The 17046-nt window shown below is 41.7% G+C and overlaps 1 protein-coding gene across 1 annotated transcript; it reads right to left on the minus strand.

Moving 5' to 3' along the window:
• Positions 1–557: 557 nt before the first annotated feature.
• Positions 558–7453, minus strand: LOC102854583 (histone H3.3-like). Its single transcript, XM_006894133.1, has 2 exons — positions 7445–7453; positions 558–965 (listed from the first exon to the last, which is right to left on the minus strand). Exons 1-2 carry the CDS (start codon positions 7451–7453, stop codon positions 558–560), a joined length of 417 nt encoding a protein of 138 aa, XP_006894195.1.
• Positions 7454–17046: the final 9593 nt, after the last annotated feature.

The following is a 17046-nucleotide window of genomic DNA, read 5'->3' on the forward strand; positions in this document are numbered from 1 at the left end:
ATAACAGCTTGTTCAGCTCCACAATCAACACTCTTTTTTTTAATAGTTTAATGTATTTTAATAGGAACCTTACAGAACAGCATAGAAAACATACAATATTAAAAACACGTACTTGCACATAGGACAACTCAGAAAAGTATAGTGAATGGATATCTCTTCTGTATGATAAAAATGCTACAGACACTATTTCATTGCCATCGGTAAGAAATATACTTGTTTTAAAAAGTTCCAAATGCTGGCATTGTCCAGAAAAATTTAACAGGTTTATTTATAATTGTTACAAAATTGAACTGCTGAAACTTGTTCACCGAAACATTTTTTCTGACTTGAAGTATCTTCCCATATTTATACTAGAAATTCACACACAAATTAAAATGGATAAGTGCCAGTCCCTGAATTCTGCCCCCTATGTTTCCATTCACAATTATATACTTAGGTACCTTTTGACCCCACGGGGGAAAAAAATATCTAACGTTCAAGAACTACCAATAACAGGAAGAAGAGATTTTTAAAAAAAAAAAAAAAAAGAATGAAATGTTTCCCATCCTAGTGGATTCTTAAGCACGCTCTCCACGTATGCGGCATGCTAGCTCTATGTCTTTTGGCATAGTTGTTACACATTTGACATGGATGGCACACAGGTTGGTGTCTTCAAAGAGGCCAACCAGATACGCCTCACTTGCCTCCTGCAAAGCACCAATGGCTGCTCTCTGAAAGCGCAGATCAGTTTTGAAGTCCTGAGCAATTTCTCGCACCAGATGCTGGAAGAAAAGCTTTCGAATCATAAATTCAGGGGACTTCTGATAACGCCTGATTTCACGGAGTGCCACAGTGCCATGCCTGTAGCGATGCGGCTTCTTCACCCCGCCAGTAGAAAGCGCGCTCTTGTGAGCGGCTTTTGTCTCCAGCTGCTTCCTGGGTGCTTTCCCACCGGTTGATTTGCGGGCGGTTGGCTTTGCACGAGCCTTGGTATAAACACCTCTTCACTTACCCCCTTAGCGGCGCTGGCTCCAGAAAGCGATGGTGCGGTCGCGTCTGTGAACACAATTCTACAATCAACAGTCTTAACACTAGCAATCAGGAAATCAAAAGACTAATAGCACTGGGGAAATCTGCTGTCAGGGACCTCTCCAGAATGCTGAAAAGCACTGATGTCAATCTAGAGACTTAGGATGTGCCTAATGCAAGCCATGGTCTTCATAAGTAATTGCTATGCATCAGTGAGTTGGGTAATGACTGACTAAGGATTACAGAAGAAGACTTCAAATTATGGTGCTGGAGAAGAGTCTTGAACATACCATGGACTACCAAGAAAACAAAGAGGTCTGTCTTAGAGAGGGTGAAACCAAGTTCTTCCTGAAGGTCAGGATTTTGAAGCTGCATCTCACATACTTTGGGCATGTAGCCAAGAGAGACCAGTCTTTGGAGAAGGACATCATATTAGGAAGGGTGGAGGGAATGTGAAGGAGAGGGAGACCCCAGATGAGATGGACTGATACAGTATCTGGAGCAATCGGAATTAGTGACACTGGCTCAGGAAAGGGTAGGCTTCAGAGCTGCTGTACATAAGGTCAATATGGGTCACATGTGATTCAATGGCATATAACAACAACAACAACTATACATACATACATATATACATATATATGATTGTATAAAACACAACATGAGTGAAGGAATGTGAGAAAGTAGGCCACCAGAGCTCCCTATTGTATATACATGATTATATGAAACAGAACATGAGAAACACAATTCATGTGAATGAAACACAATGTGTATTAATTTTTTATGTAAATCAATGTAAAATAAAAGAAAGAAAAAAGGAGGGGGAAGGTCCTGGTCCATAAGTCAAGGGATCAGTTTGAAGGTTCTGTCAATTGCTAAATACTTCCATTCTAACAGTATCTTTTGGCTCCAGATATTTTGGACACTTTGAGATGTGCCAGGACCAGAACTCCATTTATAACCTGACTCCAGTTTTCTTCCATTGGTCTTTCCTCCTAAGAATCCAGTTTCTCTTTTAGCTTATGGGATCTGTGTCTATGAAATTACTCATGTCTGGAAACTGAACATGAGATGAGTTCCCATTGGGGTGGCTGACCTTAGCCTATTCTTAATCTCTTTTAATTACACACATTTAATTAGCACTATTCTTGCTGGCTGCCCATCTGTCTTGATCCAAGGGGCATCATATTCTATTAGCCCTCGCCATCGATCTCCAAAGTTCAGGTGCTCTTAGCTGCCTGTGACAGTAATTACAGCCCCTGGCTTCTGGTGATTAAGTGACAACACCTGGCCTCTGCTATTCTGGAAATCTCCAAGCTCCTTTGCTACCAAGAAGCCCAGCTGTGTAACAGCATCTCTGAACATCTGCCCAAGGCGGCAGATTGCATCTCTCCATGTTGTCAGCTCTTCTCTCACCTGTGAATTTCTTGGTGTTTTGGTTTTCCTCTGGGACCTCCTGAGGAAAATAATCCCCCGGTGGACTAGCTGGCCTCACTGGGTAGATATTCTTTCTATAATGCTCACAATTCTGCATCATTTTGATCCCTCCACAGCACTTAACGTAGACCACGACTTTCTCCTAGCTTCTAAGACCCATTCCCATAGCAAAACAGAAAATCTTGCATAGGTTTTCTAGAATTCAATCTATAATCTGGAGAAACAAAACACACTCAAACTGAACATCATAAAGTTGCTTCTAACCTCTTTAGTGATCTGTTAGGCCAGACTAGGGAGCAGTGTGACCTAGTGGTAATAATACTAGCTGCAATGCCAAAGGCACGCGGTTTGAATCTGCTAGCTGCTCAGTGAAAGGATGGGAAATCTTCTCTCCTGCAATTGTGGTTGTTTTTATGTGCCATCAAGTCACCTGGGATTCATAGTGACCCTATGTATATTAGCTCTGAAAACTACCCTATCCTGAGCTAATCTCATCACTTCCAACAGACCTGATTCCATTTCTCAAGTCACTGAGTCAATCTATCTCATCCTGGGTCTTCCTCTCATGCGCTGTCCAGCCACCATCCCAGGCATGATGTCCCTCTCCAAGGACTGCTCCCTCCTGGCCATGAGTCCAGAATATGTGAGACGAAGCCTCAAAAATCCTTGCCTCCAGCAAGCAGCCTGGTTTCACCTTTTCTAGGGCAGATATGTTTGTTCTTCTGGCCATCCATGATATATTCAGCACTCTTCTCCAGCACCACAACTCAAAGGCATCAATCCATCTTCTATCATCCTTAGTTATTGTCCATCTCTTGGATGCATAGCAAGTAATTGTGATGACCATGGCTTGGGTCAAGTGCACCTTAGTCTCCAGACTGACATCCTTAATTTTCAGTATTCTAGAGAGGTACTTGACAGCAGACTTTCCCAGTGCAATTCATTTTTTATTTCCTGACTGCTCATGCCAAGAGTGTTGATGCGAAAGCAAGCAAGTTGAAGTTATCAACAATCTCAATCTTTTCTCCATCATGAAACTGTCAGTTGGCCCAGTGGTGAAAATCTTTGTTTTCTTGATATTGAGCTTCAAGTCATATTTAAGGCTGCAGGCCTTGACCTTCTGCAGCAAATGCCTCACATTTTCTTCAGTTTCAGCAAGCAAGGTTGTGTCATCTGCATAACTCAGGTTGTTGATGAGTCTTTTTCCAATCCTGATGCCACCTTCCTCCTCATAATGTCCAGCTTCCTGAAGTATCTGTTCTGCATATAGTTTGAGTAGGTATGGAAATAGAATGCATCCCTTATGCACACCTTTGCTGATTCTGAACCATGCAATGTTTTCCCTGCTCTGTTTTGACTACTGCATTCTGGTCCAAGCATAGGTTTCATGTGAGCACAACTAAGTGTCTGGGATCCCCATTCTTCTCAAGTTTAGCCACAATTTGTTGTGATCCACACAGTAAAAGGTCTTCGTATTGTTAATGAAACACAAGACATTTCTCTGGTATTCTCTGCTTTCAGTCAAGATCCATTCAATGTTGGCTATGATGTCCCTATTGCCACAGCGTCTTCTAAACCCAGCCTACACATCTGGCAGTTCTTTGCTGATGGACTGTTCTAGTCATTTCTGGATAATCTTCAGCAAGATCTTGATTGCATGTGATATTAGTGATATCGTTCAATAATTTCTATACTTTGTGGTGTCCCATTTTTTTGGAATGGGAATAAATATAGATCTTCCAGAGTTGGACAATGACTAGGGAGGACAGAAGGAGAGTGGATGCTTTTGAGCTGTGGTGCTGGAGAAGGGTACTGAATGTACCATGGACTGCCAGGAAAACAAACAGATTCATCTTGGAGAGGATTAAACCAAGCTACTCCTTGGAGGCAAGGATTCTGGGGCTTCGTCTGACATACTTTGGACATGTTGCCAGGAGGGACGGGTCCTTGGAGAGGGACATCATGCTTGGGAGGGTGGAGGGACAGCGCAGGAGGGGAAGACCCTCTATGAGATGGATTGATTCGGTGACTGGGGTAATCAGGATGGGTGTGTCAGAGGCGGTGTGGTTGGTGCAGGATAGAGCAGAGTTTAGGGCTGTTGTGCATAGGGTCGCTATGAGTCGCAGACGACTCGACGGCACATAACAACAACAACAGTTAGTTGGCCAGGTAGTTGTCCTCCAGATTTCTTGGTATAACCCTGTGCACATGTCCAGGACGGCATCTGTTTGCTAAAATATGTCAATTGATATGCCATCGATTCCTGGGCCTTGTTTTTTTTCCAAGTCCTTCAGAGCAGTTTTAACTTCCTCCTTCATCACCACAGGCTGTTGATAATATGTTGTTTCATGAAATTCTTCTGTGTTAGCCAATTCCTTTTGGTATAGTGCCTCTGTGTACACTTTCCATCTTCTTTTGATGTTTCCTGGGTCATTCAACATTCTTCCTTCAGCATTCTTAAGTATTGCAACTTGAATTTGTTCTTCAGTTCCTTCAGCTTAAGAAATGCCAAGAGAGTTTGTCCCTTTTGATTTTCTGACTCCAGCTTCTTGCATATTTCATTATAATACTTTGTTTTGTCTTCTCATGCTGCCTTTTGAAATCTTCTGTTGAGCTCCTTAACTTCTGATTTCTTCCCTTTGCTTTGGCAGAGGTAGTGGGTGGATAGATGTGAGTGGAGGCCTGAGCCATCAAACAAGAATTGGCTAGGGGTTGTGGGTGTTAGGTGGTGCTGGAGGGCCAAAGATAAGGAATTGAGCTGGATGCTAGCAGAGCAGGGACAGGGTGGGAATAAAACACATGTGCCTAAGGGTTGCAGGTGAGAACAAAACCTGATCTGATACCTGAATAATGAGAAAGATCTCTCATCTGCTCTTTTGGCCAAACTATTGTCAGTCAAATATTGCTTTAGAGTAGAGCAACCAAGTTAAGACAGACTAGGGAAAAGGATTGGCCATCCACTCCCAAAATAAAAGGCCTCAGAAAACCCTTTGTACAATACAGCACATTTATATTGTTGTTGCTGATTGCCGTGGAGTTGATCATGACTCATAACGACCCTATGAACAAAAGGCCTGAAGCCTTTGGAAAGTTCATAGAGCTTCCAGAGACACATTGTTTGGGAAGTGGATGCCACTCCTAGACTAGCAAATATGGCACCAGAGGCAGAACCTTCTCAATGGGCATCACAAAGGAGGAGAAACAGTTGCAAATAGACACTACTGATTGGAACATGGAATGTGAGAAATATGAATGTAGGAAAGTTAGAGATTGTTAAGGAAGAAATGGAACACATAAATATTGACATGCTAGGCATTGGCAAAATGAAATGGGTTGGCATGGGGTATTCTGAATCAGATAATCATATGATCTACTATGATGGAGATGAAAACGTGAGAAAAAAATGGGATCTATTTCATAGTTAAAAATGCCATTCGTAGATCCATATTGAAATACAATCAATACACATTCAAGGAAGATGTGGTAATATCACTATCATTCAAATATATACCTCACCAACCAGGACCAAAGAGGAGGAAATAGATTACTTCTACCAACTTTTTTTAAAAAAAATTTATTATTATTTTTGTGTGTGTGTACCATCAAATCAGATCTGACTGGTACAGGAGGAGAATGTCCCGCCTTCTCTAGCAGAGCATCTGGTGGATTTGAACCGTGTACCTCTGGAAATGCAGTGCAGCTTGCTGCCACTAGGCCACCAGAGCTCCCTCAACTTTTTTTTTGTTTTGTTATTCTGTATGTGTGTACCGTCAAATCAGATCTGAGTGGTACAGGAGGAGACTGCCCCTCCTTCTCCAGCAGAGCATCTGGTGGATTTGAACCATGTACCTCTGGGCTCCCTCAACTTTTGCAGACAGAAATTGGTCGAAAATGCAACCAAAGTACTTTTATAATAATGGATGATTCGAGTGCAAAAGTTGAGAACAGGGAAGAAAGATCAGTAATCAGAAAGCATGGACTTGGTAACAGAAAGGAAGCTGGAGACAGAATGATAGGATTCTATACAATAAATGACCTATTCAATGCAAATGCCTTTTATGAGAAACATAAACAGCGACTATACACATGGACTTCACTTGATGGTCTACACAGCAATCAGATTGACTAAATCTATGGGGTGAAGGGGAAGAAATCTTTGGAGAAGCTCATTATCAGCAGTGAAAACTAGGCCAGGGGCTGACTGGAACAGGCCACCAATTACTCATATTCAAGTTCAAAGTGAAGCTAAAGAAAAGAAAATCAAACTCACAAGAACCACAGTTTGACCCCGAGTCTATCCCATCAAAATTTAAAGACTATCTCAGGAACAGGTTTGAAGCCTTGAGCACTAATGAACGAAGACCACATGAGCCATGGGAAGATATCAAGAATATTATTCATGAAGAATGCAAAAAGTCACTGCAAAGACAGAGGAGAAAGAAAAGATCAAGATGGATGTCAGAAGAGACTCTGAATATTGTATTACAATGCCCTTGCAATTACTGTCTCTGAAAACCTACTGGAGGGTCAGCTATGGGTCGGTTCTGACTCAATGTTACACAACACCACAAACAACACTGGACAGACTAGAAATGCCTTGTAAAGTTTCCAAAGTGATACTCTTTACAAAAACAGACTGCCTTATCTTTCTCCTAGGGAGCAACTGGTGTGTTCGAGTAGTCAATTTTTGGTTAGTTGCCAAATGCTTGAATCACTGCGCCATCAGGGAGAAGAATAAGGAAGTAAAATTATGCTTTATCCCACTTTATCTTCAAGGTAGGTACCTTCAAAGTTACCTCCTAGGTGTTATTTCCATGTTTGCTGATAAGGCTTGTTGTTGATATAACATTGTTAATGTGCCATTGAGTTGCCTGCAACTCATAGCAAACCTGTGTACAATAGCTCTCAACCCTGCCCTGTCCCGAGCCAGTCTCACTCTCTCAGACACACTTATACTTATTATCCCAGTTTCTGCGTCAATCTAGCGCATCCAGGGTGTTACTTTGGGCATGTTGCCAGGAGGGACCAGACCTTGGAGAGGACATAATCCTTGGAAAGGTGGAGGGAAAGCGCAGGAGAGGAAAACCCTGGATGAGAAAGATTGATAATCCTTTTCCATGCAGCATGATAAGCACTTTTCCAGACTGAGATGGTGAAAACGGAATGCAGGTTTTGGTGTAGTGTCCAAAAGAAGAAAGTAGGAGAAGGGACAACTCTGTTTTATGAGCGTTCTTCTTTACTTGAGGTTTCTACACAGCAAGTGGGCAGGTCTGTATTAGCAGGCCAACTGGTTCAAGAGTATAAACCCCTTGCCATGAACATGACTCTGAGAGATAGTGGTGTAAATGCTGCAACTATTGATTCCATATCCTCCATTGTTACCTTAGGGTCCCACCTCCCTCCCAGAGCTCTGCCTTGCCTATTGGAGATCTGTGTAACTTGAGCAGTCTGCCTTTACTGTAGGTGATGCTTCTGAATTGTTGTTATGTACCATCATGTTGAAACCAATCCATGGCTGATCCTCCAGTGGGTTTTCAGAGGCAAAAAAATCACATGAGAGAAGACTGCTCATATTCCTCTGGAGCAGCTGATGGATTCAAACCACATGACTTCGAGTTGCTATGCAGCTCCTTACCAAAAATTATGGTATCGGAAATAAATATTTTTAAAAAATATGGGAAAGTCTGCTGTTAGGGGCCTCTCCAAAGTACTGAAGAGTAATGGTGTCTCTCTGGAGACTAGGGTGCGTCTGATACAGGCTATGGTCTTTGCTATCACTTGTTATGCATCAGAGAGTTGGATGATGACTAAGGAGGATAGAAGGAAAATTGATGCCTTTGAGCTGTGGTGCTGGAGAAGAGTATTGAGGGTACCATGGACTTCCAGGAAAACAAACAGATTCATCCTGGAAAGGGTCAAACCGGGCAGTTCCTTGGAGGCAAGGATTCTGAGGCTTCGTCTAACATACTTGGGACATGTTGTAAGGAGGGACCGGTCCTTGGAGAGGGGCATCATGCTTGGAAGGGTGGAGGGCAGGCACAGGAGGGGAAGGCCCTCTATGAGGTGGATTGATTCAGTGACTGAGGTAATCGAGGAGGGTGTGTCAGAGACAGTGAGTTTGGCACAGGACAGAGCAGAGTTTAGGGCTGTTGTACATAGAATCGCTATGAGTCGCAAGCGACTCGACGGCACATAACAACAACCACCACCACTATGGACTTCAAGAGAACAAACAAATTTGTCTTGGCAGAGTATAGTCATAATATTCCCTAGATACTTTTAGCTTGTTATCAGGAGAAGCTGGTCTTTGGAGAAGGACATTAGGCTTAGAAATATAAAAGGTCAGTGGAAAAAAAGGAAAACCTGGAGGAGATGGATTGCCACAGTGACTGCAACAATGGGTTTAAGCACAGGAAAGGTGGTGAGGATGGTTTTGTTCTGTTATACGTAAGGGACTCTGATGGCTTAGTAGGCTTAATGGTAAGAAGAAGCTGTGCTGCAATCTGAAAGGCATGTGATTCAAATCCATCGGCTGCTCTATGGGAGAAGGATTGGCAAAACCTGCTGGAGAGTCAGCTATGAGTCAGTTCTGCCTCTAGGCATAACAATATATAACGCATAGCAATAACAACACATAGGGTTGTTAGGAGTCAGAGACAACTCCAAGGTTCCTAATCATTAATAGTAAGCTTAAACTACCCTCTAGCTGCAAGTGAAAACTCAACTCAATTCAACTCACTGCCATTGAGTCAGAAGAAATCAGAGCTGACCCTCCAGCTGACTTTCAGAGGCTGCAAATCACCTGGGAGATTATCACTATTTCTCCTGAATCTCTTCAAAGGCCTTAGAAGGGGTTTCTGACTCTCACATTTCGTTTTTTGTTGTTGTTATGTGCCGTCGAGTCGCTTGCGACTCATAGTGACCCTATGTACAATAGCCCTAAAGTCTGCTCTGTCCTGTGCCAATCGCACTGTCTCTGACACAACCATCCGGATTACCCCAGTCACTGAATCAGTCCACCTCATAGAAGGCCTTCCTCTCCTGCACTGTCCCTCCACCCTCCCAGCATGATGTCCCTCTCCAAGGACCGATCCCTCCTTAAAACATGTCCCAAGTATGTTAGACGAAGCCTCAGAATCCTTGCCTCCAAGGAGCTGCCCGGTTTGACCCTTTCCAGGACGAATCTGTTTGTTTTCCTGGAAGTCCATGGTACCCTCAATACTATTCTCCAGCACCACAGCTCAAAGGCATCAATTCTCCTTCTATCCTCCTTAGTCATTGTCCAACTCTCTGATGCATAACAAGTGATTATAATGACCATGGCCTGTATCAGACACACCCTAGTCTCCAGAGAGATACCACTGCTCTTTAGAACTTTTGAAAGGTCTCTTACAACAGACTTTCCCATCGCAATACATCTTTTAATTTCCTGGCTACTGGTGCCAAGAGTGTTGACTGTGGGGCCAAGCAAACTAGAGCTGTGAACAATCTCAATCTCTTCAGCCTGTCACTTACCCTCTTCAGTGGTGCCCACCAATAGCCATCCAAACTCACAATCTTTAAGGAAAGCCTATACCCTATATATGTCATATTGCAGAGATATTGCAATTGTTAACCTAGTTAATCCTTCTATTTATTTTTTGAAATTGTGATTTAAGCGTGGACTTCTCCCTGTTATCGTTATTGTTGGATGCCAGCAAGTTTATTCTGACTCATGGTGATACCATGTAACAATGGAGAAGTGCCCCACAGGGGTTTTGTAGTCATAATCTTTGAATTTGAAGCAGATTTCCAGGTCTATCTCCTGAAGAACTGTGGATGAGTTAGAGCTTAGAACTGCCAGTTTTTTGTTTTTATTTAATCTTTCTTTCTTTATTTCAATGAATGTTTACAGAGACTTTGAATTTCCATTCATTCATTCATTGTTGCACTTTCCTCCATGCCCACCCCTCCAGCCCCCCCCCGTTTGCTTTTCTATTTGAAAAGTAAAAAAAAAAAAAAAAATAAAAAAATCTTTCATTCCAGTCCCCTCCACTATGCAGCTTTCATACTGGACTCTTGTCATGACAATAATACTTAATCATATATCCCTCCTAAACAGTTCTCTCCCTCATCTGTTTCAATGTAGTATACATTATTTATCCCCTCTTAGTTTCCCCCCAATCCCGATGTCAGTCCTGCTTTACAACAATGGCACTATTCAATATTCCTTTTGTGATTGAGATATTTCACTCAGCATAGTGTCCTCCAGGATCACCCACTTAGTATAATATTTCATGAGTTCCTTGTTTATTAATGCAGAATAGTATTCCATTGTGTGAATATACCACAGCTTCCCTATCCATTCATTTGTTGATGGGCAATTGGGTTGTTTCCAACTCTTTACTATTGTGAACAAAGCCACAATAATGTGCATATATCTGCTTAGGTGGTCGTCATGGTCTCTTCGGGGTATATTCCCAGTAGTGGAACTGCTGGGTCGAATGGTATTTCTCTTTCCAACTTTTTGAGAAAGTGTCATACTGCCTTCCATAATGGTTGCACTAAGAACTGCCAGTCTTTAGGTAAGCAGCCAAGCTTTTGTGCCCCTCCTCCCCATAACTTGTCCCAATCCACCAGAAATAGAAGGCTTGGCCATTGCATTGCTTCTGTACGCCAGGGCTATCAACACTCCACCTAGCACGAGGCCCTCACTGCCAGGCAGCAGTGTCCAGGCAACAGAGCCAGGAGTCTCTCCTGTTTCCTGGGCTTCCTCCAAGTACCAATTATCTTAGGTCAGATTCCCTGGAAACAGTGCCAGACTTAGTGATTTATTGACAGAGAGCTCTTCAGGAAAAACATTTAAGTAGTGAGAGAGGAAGGGCAGAGAAGAGAAAAGAGCTGACCAAGGGTTTCCTAAGGTCTCATCTGAGCTAGACTCAGTTGTTTGGGAAAAGCTATTTGAACTCCCTTTTCCTGGCTAACTCTTGTAGGAGTCATCAGCACTGGCAGGAACTCCTTTGGAGAGGACTCACCAATCTGCTTGGCCTTGCCTAGGTTTTCCTTCTACAGGATTGTTGTGTGCCGTCAAGTCAGAACTGACTCATAGGTGACCCTCCCGTGGGTTTACAGAGTCAGTAAATCACATGGGAGGAGATTGCCAATCCTTCTTCCATGGAGCAACTGGAGGATTCAAAGCGTGTGCCTTTGAGGGTTTGCAGCACAGGAACCCATAGTATTCGACACCTTTCACTTATCATATGATAAAATTGTTGCCTTTTTATTTGTTAGGAAAGAGGAAAGAATTTTCAAAATACATATAGTGCCCTCTTTCCTTTTTTAAAAAAAAGAAAAAAATTTTAAATTGTGATTTTGATGAAAGTTTACAGAAAAGTTGAATTTTTCATCCATTCATTCATTCATTGCTGCACATATTCCTCCCTAACCCCCCAAGTTCACACACACACAAAAATTCATTCACTATTGCATAATTTGCTCCCATACCACCACTCCCCCAGTCTACTTTTCTATACACCTCTTATTCTGGACTTTTGTCATACAAATAATGCATAATCTTACATTATTTTTTAACAGTTCATTCCTTCATCTGTCCCAGTGCAGTGTTCATTATTTATTCCCTCTTGCCCTACTTTCTTCCCAACGTCCATGTCAGTTCCTTTTTTTTATAACAGTGGCATTATGTAGTATTTGTCCTTTTATGACAGAGATATTTCACTCAGCATAATGTCCTCCAGGGTCACCTATATTGCATAATATTTTATACATTATTCACAATAGCAAAGAGATGGAAGCAACCCAAGTGTCCAACAATAAATAAATGGATAGAAAAACTATGGTTTATTCACATTGTGTAAATTCCATGGAATACTATGCAACACTGAAAACCAAGGAACTCATAAAATATTACACAACATGTTGACCTCTTTCTAAAGGTTTCAATATGGCTTATGAAAGGAGGGAAATGTGTATTTATATTTGCACATACGTATTTTTATATATACTTGTTGCTGTTGTTATGTGCCATCAAGTCGCTTGTGACTCATAGCGACCCTAAGTACAAGAGCCCTAAACCCTGCTCTATCCTGTGCCAACCTCACTGTCTCTGACACACCTGCTCCCATTACTCCAATCACTGAGTTGACCCATCTCGTCGAGGGTCTTCCTCTCTTGCGCTATCCCTCACTCTCCCAAACATGATGTCCCTCTCCAAGGAATGATCCCTCCTTGCAACATGCCCAAAGTATGTCAGACGAAGCTTCAGAATCCTTGCCTTCAAGGAGCCACCCAGTTTTCACCCTCTTCAGGAAAAATCTGTTTGTTTTCCTAGCAGTCCATGGTATATTCAACATTCTTCTCCAGCACCACAGCTCGAAGGCATCAGTTTAGTCACTATTCAGTTTTCTGATACATAGCATGCAGGTGTGAAGATTATGGCCCAGATCAGGCACACCTTTGTCTCCAGACTGACATCGTTGCTCTTCAGTACTCTGGAGAGGTCCCTGACAGCTGACCTTCCCAAAGCAATTCACCTCTTGATTTCCTAGCTGCTGGTACCAAGAGTGTTGACTGTGAAGCCAAGTAAACTAAAACTGTTAACTATCTCAATCTCTTCACCATCCATAATGATGTTACCAATCAGTCCAGTGGTAAGAATCTTTGTTTTCTTGATGTTGAGTACATGTACAAATATATATATATATATAATCATTAACAACATATGCAAGTAAAATACTGCTGAAGATTATTCATTAAAAAATAATTAGAATAGTACATAGATAGGAAACTGCCTGAAGTTCAAGCAGGATTTGGAAGAGACCATGGCATCAGGCATATCGTTGCTGATGTCAGATGAATCCTGGCTGAAAGTAAAGAATACCATAAGAATGTCTGTTTGTGCTTTATTGACTAAGCAAAGGCATTTGACTGTGTGGATCATAACAAGCTATGACTAATATTGAGAAGACTGAGAATCCCAGAACACTTAATTGTGCTCCTGTGAAACCTATGCTAAACCAGGAGGCTATTGTGCGAACAGAGCAAGGGATCACTGCATAGGTTATAATTAGGAAGGGAGTGTATCAGGGTTGTATTCTCTCTCCATACCTATTCAATCTGTATTGCTGAACAAATGATTTGAGAATCTTGACTCTATGAAGAGGACTGTACCATCAGGATCAGAGGGAGATTCTTCAATAACCTGAGTTATAGACATGACACACTTGGCTTGCTGAAAGTGAGGAGGATTTGAAACACTTTTTGCAGAAGATCAAAGAATACAACCTTCAATATGGATTGCATCTCAATGTCAAGAAAACAAAGATTCTTACCACTGGGTCAATAGATAACATCATGATAGATGGAGAAAAGATTGAAAGTGTCAACTTTATTTTACTTGAATCCACAATTAACACCCTTGGTTCCAGTAGTCAGGATATCAGGAGATAGCAGTCTGCAGTTAAGGACCTCTCCAAATTAGTGAGGACTAATGATGCCACTTTGAGGACTAAGGTGTGTCTGACTCAGGCCATGGTCTTTCTGAACACTTGCTATCCATCTGATAGCTGGATAATGAATAAGGAGGACAGAAAAAGAATTGATACCTTTGAGCTGTGGTGTTGGGGAAAAGTGCTGAACATCCCCTGAATGGCAAAAAAACCAAACAAATATGTCTTGGAGATGGCACAGCCAGAGTTCTCTTTGGAGGCAAAGATGATGAGACTTCACATACTTCAGGCATGTTGCTAGGAGGAGCTATTCCTTAGAAGGTGATGATACCCAGAAAGGTAGAGAAGACCATCGAGCAGGTGGACAGACATGGTACCTGCTGCAATGGGCTCTAGTGTGTTGGGAAGTGTGAAGATGACACAGGATAGAACAGAGTTCAGGGCTATTGTTCATAGGGTTACTATGAGTCATTATTTTTAATTGAGATTTTAATAAAAGTTTATCAAGAACTTGGATTTTCATTTATTCATCTTTGAACATTTCTCCCCTGCCCCCCGATCCCCCAAAGTTTGCTCTTTTTAAAAAAAAAAAAACAACAGTTCATTCATTGTTATATAGTCCACCTCCCCATACCCCCCGTTCCCGGACTGTGCCATGCAGCTCTTATTCTGGACTCTTGTAATGTCAATAATACCTAATCATATATCCCTTTTATACAGTTCTCTCCCTTTTCTGTTTCAATGCTGTGTACATCATTTGTCCCCTCCCAACCCCCATGTCAGTCCTGTCTTGTAACAGTGGATTATGAAGTATTTGTCTTTTTATTTTTTCAAATAAATTATTTTTTTATTATATTTTTGTGTGTGTGTTTATTGTCAAATTGGACCTGACTGGTACAGGAGGAAATTGTCCCTCCTTCTCCAGCAGAGCATATGGTGGATCTGAACGACGCACCTCTGGGATTACAATACAGCTTCTTGCCACCAGGCCACCAGAGATGACTGTATTTGTCCTTTTGTGACTGAGATCTTTCACTCAGCATAATGTCCTCCATGGTCACCCATTTTGTATAATATTTCATGAGTTCTTTGCTTTTCAGTGCTGCATAATATTTCATCTTGTGAATATACCATAATTTCTCTATCCACTTGTTTTTTGATGGGCACTTGGGTTGTTTCCATCTCTTTGCTATTGTGAACAAAGCAGCAATAAATATGGGTGTCCATATATTTTCTTGGGTTGCAGTTCTGTTTTCTTTAGGGTATATTTCCAGTAGTAGAATTGCCGGGTCAAATGGTATTTCTATTTCCAACTTTTGGAGAAAGTGCCATACTGCCTTCCATAGTAGTTGTACCACTCCCACCAACAGTGAATAAGGGTTCCAGTTTCTCCACAACCTCACCATCATTTGTTGTTTGCTCCTCTGTTGAATTTTGCTATTCTTACTGGGGTAAGATGATTTAGTTGTTTTGAGTTGCATCTCTCTTAGAGCTAGAGATTTTGAACATTTCTTCATGTGTTTGTTTGCCATCTGAATGTCTTCCTTGGTGAAATGTCTATTCATATCCTGTGCTCATTTTGCAACTGGGTTTACCTTTATCTTGTTGTGCTGCTCAAGTATTTTATAAATTCTAGATGTAAGTCCCTTATCTGACATGTCATTACCAAATATTTTTCCTCATTCTGCGGCCTCCCTTTTTACCCTACTGGAGAAGCTTTTGGACATGCATAGGGATTTGATTCTTAGAAGGTCCCATTTATTTATATTATCCTCTCCTAGTTGTAGGTTTTTCAGGATGCTTAGAAGACTATTCACATTGTAGATTAGTGCTTCTAGGGTTCTCCCAAGCTTTTCTTTAATGTGTATAGTCTTTGGTTTTAGTCCTAGGTTCTTGACCCACTTTAAGTTGGTTTTTGTGTATGGTGTACGATGTGCATCTTGTTTGAGTTTTCTGCAGATGTTTTTCCAATTTTACCAACACCACTTGTTAATTAAAAAGCTGTCCTTTCTCCACTTAACTGATTTCATATCCTTGTCAGTAATCAGTTGGCCATAGAAAGATGGGCTAATTTCTGGGTTCTCAATTCTATTCCATTGATCTATGTGTCTGTCATTGTACCAGTACCATGCGATTTTGACCACCATGGCAGTGTATTAGGATTTGAAATCAGGGAGTGAGATGCCTCCTACCTTGTTCCTCTTTTTTTAAGGAGTGCTTTGCTTATTCAGGGTCTCTTTCCATTCTAAATGAAATTGGATATTGCCTTTTTCACTTTGTTGAATAGTGGGATTGGTATTTGTATTGAGATTGCATTGAACATGTAGATTGCCTTTGGTAAGACTGTCATTTTCACAATATTGAGTCTTCCTACCCATGAGCAAAGTATATTCTTCCATTTCTCCAGGTCTCTTTTTGTTCCTTGTAGTAATGTTTTGTAATTTTCTTTGAATAGATCGTTTGTGTTTCTAGTTAGATTTACTCACTATGGGTCATTCTTAATGGCATCTAATAAGAACATATACAAATATATGTTGTTGTTGTTATGTGCCATCGAGTCCCTTGAGACTCATAGTGACCCTGTGTACTACAGCCTTAAACTCTGCTCTGTCCTGTGCCAGTCGTGCTGTCTCTGACACAGCCATCCCGATTATCCCAGTCACTAAATCAATCAACCTCATAGAGGGTCTTCCCCTCCTGCGCTGTCCCTCCACCCTACCAAGCATGGCATGATGTCCCTCTCCAAGGACTGGTCCCTCCTTACAACATGTCCAAAGTATGTCAGACGAAGCCCCAGAATCCTTGCCTCCAGAGAGCAGCCCGGTTTAACCCTTTCCAGGATGAATCTGTTTGTTTTCCTAGCAGTCCATGGTACCCTCAATACTCTTCTCCAGCATCACAGCTCAAAGGCATCAATTCTCCTTCTATCCTCCTTAGGCACTGTCCAACTCTCTGATGCATAACAAGTGATTGCAAAGACCATGGCCTGTATCAGACGCACCTTAGTCTACAGAGAGACACCATTGCTCTTCAGTACTTTGGAGAGGTCCCCGACAGCAGACTTTCCATTGCAAAATCCACAGGTGATTTTTTTTAAGAGAATGAAGCCTTTATTTCCTTGTTTTACACAAAGCTGGCAGAGTTGGCGGCTTTTTGGTTA

The sequence above is a fragment of the Elephantulus edwardii genome, unplaced genomic scaffold (assembly GCF_000299155.1).
Source record: "Elephantulus edwardii isolate Elephantulus edwardi_28Jun2011 unplaced genomic scaffold, EleEdw1.0 scaffold00135, whole genome shotgun sequence".
Classification (NCBI taxonomy): Eukaryota; Metazoa; Chordata; class Mammalia; order Macroscelidea; family Macroscelididae; genus Elephantulus; species Elephantulus edwardii.